The 10000-nt window shown below is 49.2% G+C and overlaps 1 protein-coding gene across 3 annotated transcripts in view; it reads left to right on the top strand.

The window, feature by feature from the left end:
* Positions 1 to 10000, top strand: part of micu1 (mitochondrial calcium uptake 1) — a 54913-nt gene that overhangs the window by 16166 nt on the left and 28747 nt on the right. For 2 of the 3 annotated variants that reach the window (XM_062518922.1, XM_062518924.1), the window contains exons 4-5: positions 2411 to 2573; positions 8988 to 9031. In XM_062518922.1, the coding sequence (XP_062374906.1) occupies positions 2411 to 2573; positions 8988 to 9031 (207 nt within the window). Of the gene's footprint in view, positions 1 to 2410; positions 2574 to 8987; positions 9034 to 10000 lie in introns of all 3 variants that reach the window. The other variant, XM_062518923.1, reaches the window with a different exon arrangement.

The raw sequence follows: 10000 nt of genomic DNA, 5'->3' as shown, positions 1-10000 counted from the left end.
TGAGTCTGTTACAAGCCACAGAGGAGTCCTCAGGCAGAGCTAGGTGTCAGGGGGGCTATCTCTCTCCCATGCCCCCCCCGCATGCACCAGAAAAGATGGGATGACATGAGTCGGAATAAGTGAATAATACACCATCACAAAAAGTCAGGGATATTCGGCTTTCGGGTGAAATTTCAGGATGAACCTAAAATACCCATATACAACCTTCATAGCTGTTACTTTCTCTGAACCTTTGAATAGGCATGTACTGAAACATTACGTCTCACCCGAAAGCCAGATATCCCTAACTTTTTGTGAGTAGTGTATCTGTGTGTGTATGAGAGAAGGAGGTGTTTGTTTGTTTGTTTGTTTGTTTTGATGTTTACAGAAAAATGAGGTGAGTACTGTGACCTGTAGCCTGGCATAGCTCTCCGTAAGCTTCCGCTCAATTTTAATTTCCCTTCAGCGTTACGTCTGGGTCTGATCCTGTTGGACTCGATTTCTCAGGATGTATTCCATTCCAGGCGGGTGTTAACGATGACGTCGAGCATATGCGCGTTGTAGTCTCTATAGCTGTCTAGACCAAACGTTAGTGATTGGGTAAAATCAGGCCCAATCGTTTCAAACTACAACAGAGTTCACGCCTCCTGCCTGAAATCGAATGGAGTAGGTCCAGACCCTCTGTACCACATTAGTACAAGGGTTTGGTATGACCAGGCTGTGTGACCTGCCCTCAGCAGGTATTTTTCTCTCCTTTTATGGTTGTTGTTGACGCTGCAGGTGTGTGTGAAATTGCATCAGCTCACTTTGGCTGAGGGGAGGAGACGTGCCTCTGATGGCAGAGGTGTCCTTGTCCTCTGGCCTTGTCTGGGTCTGGGCTGTGTCCAGCGGGCAGGGTGGGCACGGAGGTGCTGCCTCAGAGGAGGACGGGGACATGCCAGCCTGAATGGAGGAGAAATGTATTCCTCTGATGTTCCTGAAGCCTCTGGCACAGGCACAGGCACAGACACAGACACAGACACAGACACAGACACAGACACAGACACAGACACAGACACAGACACAGACACAGACACAGGCACAGGCACAGGCACAGGCAACAGACGCGCACACATTTCTCCTCCTCACCCCCACCCTCCGACAGCACTCATAACTGTCTGTCTGTTTACCAGTGCAGTGGAGGAATGCTGGGAAATGCCCTCCTTATCCACCTCTGTCTCTCTCGCTCTCTCACTCTCGCTCTCTCGCTCTCTCCTCCTTCCTCCTCCCTCCTTGGGCATGTAATGGAGTCTGCAGCTGGAGGTTAATATCTGCCATCATTATGAGTGACAGCGCAGATTCAATTTCTGACAGTCACTCTCACTCCCTCACTCAGTCTCTCTCTCTCTCTCTCTCTCTCTCTCTCTCAGGATTCACGGCCGCTTTGGTGGAAGTGGTTTCTGAAGGAAGTGTACAAACACTCACTCACTCACTCACTCACTCACTCACTCACTCACTCGCCAGATACACATATGCAAACAAACAGAAGTTACACAGTCATACTCATAAACACACAGACTGATTTTTTTTATCATCAACACATTAACTCATACACACACACACACACACACACACTTAACAGCACATACTGTAACGCTCCTTGATCCTTGTGGATTTGTGGCCTAATTTTTGACGTTGACAATTTCTTTCTAGTTTACTGGTGTTATTTCCTTTAGGTATGAAAGTTTATTAATCACATTTATTTTTACAGGAATGCCTTTGATGTTTGTTCATGAGGGTTGTTTCATCAGGGACTTCTCGAACATCACAGGCTATTTGTTCAGGCCATGTCATTGTGTCTGACAGCTCTCAAGAGTAGGCAGTCAATTAAACAAACTTCAGTAGAGAGGTGTGCTTGCTTTCTAAATATAACTCATAAAGAGTCACTCATCTTTGTTTTATGTGTCCATGTGTGGCTGAGTCTTTGAGAGTATATCAGGATGTATAGCCCTGGCAACAGCACTCCCTTTCAAAAGGACCATTTTATTCCTAGATTTACTGTTCAGTAAAGGTATATACTGTATGTGGAATCCTCAGAGGCGTCGTTTATTTTCAGTGTGTGTGACTGTAGTCATGGCCATTTTAGTGTGCAATTCCAGCAAATGTCAAGGGCAACCTTTCATGTTTACAACCAATGGGATATCTTAAGTTTCATTGTTTTCTTATGGATGAATGATCATTTATATGGCAGTTTAATTCTTCTCACAACACCCAGTGAAAGGCTTAGAGTGGATTAGTGACGTTTCGTTGCGTTCAAGTCAGGCTCATGATAAGACTACTAATGTCCCCTCCTATTTGTGTTTGTGTGTGTGTGTGTGTGTGTGTGTGTGTGTGTGTGTGTGTGTGTGTGTGTGTGTGTGTGTGTGTGTGTGTGTGTGTGTGTGTGGCGCAGGTTATGGAGTATGAGAACCGCATCAGGGCGTACTCCACCCCCGACAAGATCTTCCGTTACTTCGCCACGCTGAAGATCATCAGCGAGGGCGGCGACGCCGAGGTCTACATGACGCCCCAGGACTTCATACGCTCCATCACGCCCAACGAGAAGCAGCCGGAAAGTGAGCGCCTCTCCGTCTCCCCATCTTTTCCCCTTCTTCTGTTTCCTCTCCTTCACCCGTGTACGCTTCTGTGTCTGTAGTGCTTAACCTTCCACAGGCTCATCATCCTTACACCCCTCTGTTCAAGAGCGGTGGGTGAAAAAAGAATCAATACTCAATTCAATTCGTCACAGTATTGTATCAATACAGCAACGCAAATGTGTCATGTCGCGGCCCGACTATAATGACACTATTGTACTGTCACATCTGTTGCCTTTGCCACCCCTGTCACCTAGTGACAATTAGCCAGAGAATGAGCCACTCTCTCTGTCTGTCTCTCTCTGTCCACCTCTTGACTTCTCTTCCTGGGCCTGTGAATGGGTGTGGGGCAGAACATCCCCCTCCCACAGGTGGACATCACCTCTGTACCTCCAGGCTCCTGTGCTCAGTGGCTGTGCTGTGTGTGTGGCTGGAGGCTGTCTGCCTGCCTGGCCGGGTTATAAATAAGTGAAGACCAGCGCGACTTGACTGGGATAGTCGATGTGAGGTGGCTGCTGCTGACCCATCCAGACAGGGGCGGATTGCTAGTGCTGCTGAACACTTGTGAACACACACGACCCTCAAACATTCACAAACACACACACACACACACACACTCAGTCAAGGATGCACTGCTAATACCCCCATGAACATACACACCCACATTCACTTGAAGTGCAAACCTGACTATCATCATCTCACACATACATACACACACACACACACACACACACACACACACACACACACACACACACACACACACACACACACACACACACACACACACACACAGTCCCCATCTCCCCTCTCCTGTATCATCATGTGGAAACTCATTCCTGAAACCTAACTCCAGAGCCTCATCACCAGGACAGGCTGAACTGAGGAGCTGTGATTTATAGCCCTCACACACACACACACACACACACGCACACACACCCTTCTACATTTGCCATGACAGCGTCACATACCTGGCCGAAGCTGTCCCAACTCTCAAAATCCCCGTCATCAGCTTAGAAGCTGCAGTCGCGGGTGTCAGGCTGAAGGCCTGTGACAGGTGCCACACTAAACACTGCACGCCATGTTCCCTCTGGGTGGGGGTGGGGGAGCGGGGGCGGAGGGAGGGTGGAGGGGGCACAGTTCACGCTCACGTCACACGGTTCTGGTCGGCTGGGCCAGGGGCATCATGGGAGAGCGGAAAGAAGCGAGCGGAGGACCGAAGGGCGTTTTTGACAGGGCGGGGGTGACATTGCAACATGGCGCGCGTGCTAAATTAATTAGTGGTTTTGAATAAGAGATCTTGTCTGTCGTCCAGAGCCCCCCGGGCTGTGGCCTGAGATTTGATCGCGAGCCCTGAATAACACTGCTGACGCCGGGGTGTGATTGTGAGGGCCAGTGTGTGAGCTCACACGGGCAAAATAATACAGCATCTCAGCTTCTCTTTTTTTTTTGCCAGACAAGTGTTTTTATTTTTAGATTTTCCCAAAAAATCGCTATCTCTGTCCTTTTCAATCTCGCTGGATGACACTGAATCTTATTTCCGTATGATGTATGTGTATATGATAGCATAAGGGTTTTAGGAATTTGGAATTGGCAGTCAGTCAACGGTCAGTTGCCCTGGATCTCGTAATAAGCTACCAGACTCTCCAGGGGTGTGATTTACAAGGACATTGACACCATCTTGGACAAAACAGGTGATTCCTGTTTCAAAAACCACGTAGGTTAGAAAAACATTAGTCAATCCTGACTAGTCTTCTGGGGAAAGACTGGCTGTCGGTACTCCATGATCATGATGAAGTTACACGTTTGGACACGACCCTGGAATTCTGGTTGTCGATCGTGATGAAATCTATCGTAGAGGAGGTACACACCCTTCCCACAACTCTACAAGAGCACTTCTCCCCATCTCCCCTAAGATATTATCTTTCTATTTTAAAAGTTCGACTCTGATGGCACTGAGTTTGACATGTTTGAATATCACTGTCACAAGGTATTATACCAGCTTAGACATTTCAAGCTCCGTTAACACTACTCTAACCCAGCTTTGAAGGCAAATTCCTCCTGTCCTTTATCAGGTATTGCTACTTTGCCTGTATATTTTGTGATTCACACATGCTAATGTAAGAATAGTCCTTGACAGTACACTCATGGGCGAATAGCTTCCATGCAGACGCTGCCAAGACCAATTTCTCTGTGCTAAACTCCCTGGGGAGGTCTCGTTCGCTCGACAACAGCTTATTTATCGTGCTTATTTTGAACACAGACTATTACACCCTGCAGCTTAAATATAGTAACAGAAACACTCTTGTGTCTTCCTAAGATGGAAGCTCTCCCATGATGCTTTGCGAATAGAACATATGTAATATCTATGAACATATTCAGTTAACATGAGCTACATGAGCTGTAAGCCTCATTTAAAAAAAGAAAAAAAAACTTTTTAAAGTTCTCCACACAGAATACCTTCAATAATATAATCCGTCTCTATCCAAGTAAGCAGGGTTCATCTCGCTTAAAATACTGGTGTGAAGTCATACCTGAGCCTGGCAGTGGAGCAGCCACATTTCGCTCCGTGTGAAGTAGCCCACTGCGAGAGAATTAAACAGTGAATTCTCTGCACAGCGGCAGTATTGCATCACCCGCCGAAGTGGTGTATATATATCCGTCTCAAAATCAATAAAACCCCCGACTCCCCACCCCCAAACCCCTGTGATTCATGGCCCGGTCCAACACTCCAACACACTCACATTGATATGACTGCTTTGAGGTACCTCCGCACAGAGATGGCGACTGATGGTGAACCTTATCAGGAGAAACACACACTGGGACTCACCCCCACCTACCCCCCCCCCCCCCCCCCACCCCAATCGACACACACACACACACACACACTCACCCCTACACATTCGCTGGCAGCAGTGTGAGGAGAGAGAGGACCATACCAGGCTGTAGTGGGGGCCATATGGAGCTCTTTACAACTGCCTAGCTGTTAAATGGGCCTCTTAAGTGCAGCGGCAGCTCTTAAACGTGGCCTGACCCCTTTGCTCGGCTCCACTTTGGTAAATACATACTGTATGTGGAGTGTGGTGGGCGGCCATATTGGACAGTGGTGGGATTTCTGTCGCAACCTTCGCCCCCTCTACCCACCCCCTCACTGGGAATTTTCACCTCCACCTCCTTTATAACCATATAACCTATATAATTTCTTTTTCACTTTTTTTTCATTGTTTCTCTTCCTCTCTTCCTCTCTCTCTCTCTCTCTCTATCTCACTCTATCAAAGCCTGATCACAAGTACAGGGACACAAAAAGAGTGTGTGGGAGTGAAAAAATAGTGAGGACCAGTGCATAAGAGACAGCAGCAGAGTGTGCGTGCGTGTGTGTGTGTGTGTGTGTGTGTGTGTGTTTGTGAGAGGTAGAGACTGGTAGATCGAGATGGGGAGATAGAGAGATAGAGAGAGAGATGACTTGACAGGGGGGTGGAGACAAGAGAAGAGGGAGGCAGGAGAGAGAATCTCAAACGTGGGGGACGTGACCCGCTGTCATCTCTGCTGTGAGGTCAGTCACTCTCCTCCGAGCCAAGCGCCCCGCTGTGCAGTGAAGAATCTCCACTCTGAAGCCGCACACACAACAACAGAGACTAAACACACACGCGCACACACACACACACACACACACACACACACACACACACACACACGCACGCACACACACACGCACACACACACACGCGCACACACACACACACACACACACACACACACACACACGCACAGCCTTCACCCAATCACCACCAAGGCAACAGAGACTAAACCAAATGAAATGCTCTCTCCCTCATGTGGCTCCTGAGGATGAGCGATGAGCGATACACGTCACCCGCAGACACACGATGAATAAATGATAAATGGTTTTAATACAGAGGGTAGATGTCTTCATTCGGATGGCAGTGCACATTTTAGGGACCTACAAAGTGTTCCTCGCCGTGCCAGCGATGGGTAACTGTGTTACTCCACAGTGGTTTTGACAGCTGGTATCAATAAGGCAGACCTGGTCACTATTCAGAATGGACAGTTTTATCAGTGGCCACCGCAAGAGTAGAAGCCCAGCCTCTTCATCCCTGCAGCCCTCAGCTCCAAAATGGAGGCGTAGGGAGAGTGGGGGGGAGGTATGCGTAATGTGGGGAGAGAACAGGAGGTGCGATGAGAGCAGACAGGTGATCTGTGTGGCGGGCGGATCTGACCGGCTCACCTGTGTGGAGGGTGGCAGCAGGTGTGCGGCGGCGTTATTACCGGGGCATCCCTGGGCGTGCGGCAGTCGCGCGCCCCCCCCCCCCCCCAGCCTAATGGAATCCAAATAGTCTAATCTGCGCGTGAAATTGAAGTGGTGACAGCCCGGGTCTCCAGATGGAGGAGGCGAGACGCCATTAGCGCTTAAGCGCGGGCGCAGCAAAGCAGCAGCGCAGGCTCCTCATTTCCCAGCGTGTTGATTTTTCAGCTGGAAATAGTGTCAGGGGCCTGCCCTGACCGCGCCGGCCAAACCTGCTTTTCCATAGCTGTCAGACTCGTGACCGACCGACCGCCCTCCCCCCGACCAGGTACCTACACGTACATAGGTCACTGTGATTTACCCGCATGTGGGAGATTGAACTCTTACTATTGACCTTGTGGTGACCCCAGCGGCCGTGAGCTATGACGTTAGCGCGCCTGCCTGCATCATGTGCGAGGCGGCGGGGGAGCGATGTCCTCCATCATTCGGCTTCTGGTGTTCCTCACAAAGTACCTCAGCGTTGTAGCACACTGGGTGACCTCCGTTTGGTGCCTTCAATTCAATTCAATTCGCTGAAATTCAATTAAGATATTCGCATTTCATTTCATTCACGTACAGTAGGGCTCTTTCTGCTGAAGGTCTGGCCATGAAGGGAGCTTTACTGAGCTTAAACAGATGATTTGTATCCAGCGTGTAGAGGGGTATTTTTTTTGACCCAGCGCTTTACCTCTTACTGCTCAGAGATGTTGAGCTGCATGTGTGAGTTTTAAAGGTGAATACCTCTGAAAGGTGTGTGGTGGTGTTCTGCGCAGATCCCAGCTCTGCGTTTGTGTGTGTGTGTGTGTGTGTGTGTGTGTGTGTGTGTGTGTGTGTGTGTGTGTGTGTGTGTGTGTGTGTGTGTGTGTGTGTGTGTGTGTGTGTGTGTGTGTGTGTGTGTGTGTGTGTGTGTGTGTGTGTGTGTGTGTGTGTGTGTGTGTGCCTGCCTGCCTGCCTCTCGAAGCCACAGGTATAGTGTCTTGAGTGGGAGTCCTATCCCATATTCACATGGAGAGAGAGAGAGAGCGCGAGAGAGAGTGGGGGGAAGGGAGGACAGGACAACATAGATTGCATTATCCACTCTCAGGTCTCCTCATCCATAATTCATTGGCTTCATAAAGGACACCATAAAGCCAAACCATACGGAGGTTGCAAACAGGTGCTCTCACTGGGGTTTCACCGGCATTGCACAGAGATGTGAGGTGAATTCATAAGCCAGTCATTTACCCACTCTCCATTAGCGAGTGTATCCTCCGAAGGAAAAAAAAGACAGCGGGTCACTGTGGGCCATGTAGAGGATGTTGCTGTTTGTTCTTTGATGCACTAGAACAAATGCGGCGGATAAGTAAAGGCAGATGTGAGACCAAGTGAATCGGAGATGAATTCACAGTGGATGCATCCCGTTCTTTTAAAGAGCGCTGTGCTTGGTGGTTTCACGCCGCATTCCAAATGTATCTGTGATGCAGTAACACCAGAGCCCTTGCTCTTCGTGTTCGTCTAAAGCTCGTACGAGGCAAATCCCACAGCGCTCATCATCTTGACGACGGAAGTCTATGAGGCGTCAGTTCTTAGCCCACGCGCCGCCCCTCCACGCGTCAGCTGCTGCTGCTGCTGCTGCTGCTCGGCGTCAGCTTCTGCTCCTCTGGCCTGTGGCCACGTTCGACCCCCTCAGGTCCCTCGGTGGCACCTCTGAGCTCCAGGCCCTAAGGGCTCCCAGACGCAAACCCAACCGATGCCCAACCCGACCTGAACCGAAATGGTGATGAATAGAGGAATGAATCACGGCTGAGCGATGTTGACGTTTATTTGAAAGCCTTGGGAAATGGAAATGGCTGCTTAATGGCCATTATTAATCATGAGTACATGGCGCTGATCGGCAGAGTTACTGTAATGAGCCTGCTCCATATAAATACATATGGCCCCACTGAGAATGATACACACATGATGCTTATGGACACACATGTGCATATGGATGGATGTATATATGAACGTTTTGTGCGTGGTTGTTTAATTTGTCTTCTTCTCTTTTGCCTTTCCTCTCTCCCTTCTCTCCCTTCACCAACACCTTTCTCTCTCCTCCTGTCTATCCCCTTTCTCAGATCTGGGTCTAGACCAATTCATCGTGAAGCGGTATGATGGAAAGGTAAGCACTGAGCATCTGTGTGGGTGTCTGTGTGGGTGGGAGAGAGAGAGAGAGAGAGAGGGAAGGAGGGAGGGAGGGAGGGAGGGAGAGCAAGCTGTTCCTTCGTTTGCTATTGTCGCAGGGCAGCCGATTGACGCCAGCGGACTCTTTCATAACACCATTTCATAAACCTCTGGCCTTCTCCTCCTCCAGAAACCCATTAAGTCCAGGAAGCAAGAAAGAGCTCCTCAAGAAAAAAAAAGTCACCATTTCTATCCTCCTCCAGTTTTATTCCCCCCCTTTTCTTCACATGTATATTTAAATGATCTTCTCATTTGTTTTCTCCCACCGTTTCTGTTCCCTTGTTTCTCGCCGCCCTCTCATGGGTTTGACATGCCAAACGGCTCAGTTGTGAGGTGCTCTCTGAAGTGTGCTAATGTTTGTGGACTGGCGCACGACGGCTCTGCGGTAGGCAGAAGGCTCGCTCGTTAGTGTGCGCTTGTTCCGTAATCATCAGTGTAGTAGTCCACTCAGCTGTGCAGGGAATGAGGAGGGATGCTGCTCTAATTGAGCATTTCCATAGAGATTGTGTCAATCAGAGCATCTGTGCTGCTTGGAGCCTTCGCTCTCAAGAGGGTTAGTATGCTATCCGTGTGTGTGTGTGTGTGTGTGTGTGTGACAGATAGAGCTAACATGAGCTTGAGATGTGTATGTGTGCGTGTGTGTGTACAGTATGTGTGTGGGAGTGAGAGTAAGAGTGAGTGAAAAGAGATACAACAAGCATCAGCTTGAAGACGTAGCCCACCCGGCAACAATCCCCACATGTTTCTCCTTCCATTTCCTCCAGTGCAATGACAAAAGAAGAGGGTGCATTCACTGCCTATGTAAACTCTCTGGGCTTTGCGAATAAGCCCCCAGCTTCCCAATGCCACCACTGTGGCTCAGCTGCATTGAAATTCAGCGAGAGCAGCAAGGACCGCCAGCGTCACC

Source organism: Sardina pilchardus, chromosome 18 (assembly GCF_963854185.1).
Source record: "Sardina pilchardus chromosome 18, fSarPil1.1, whole genome shotgun sequence".
NCBI classification, from domain to species: Eukaryota; Metazoa; Chordata; class Actinopteri; order Clupeiformes; family Clupeidae; genus Sardina; species Sardina pilchardus.
The sequence above is the reverse complement of the archived record's forward strand: the minus strand, read 5'-3'. Positions and strand labels throughout refer to the sequence as shown.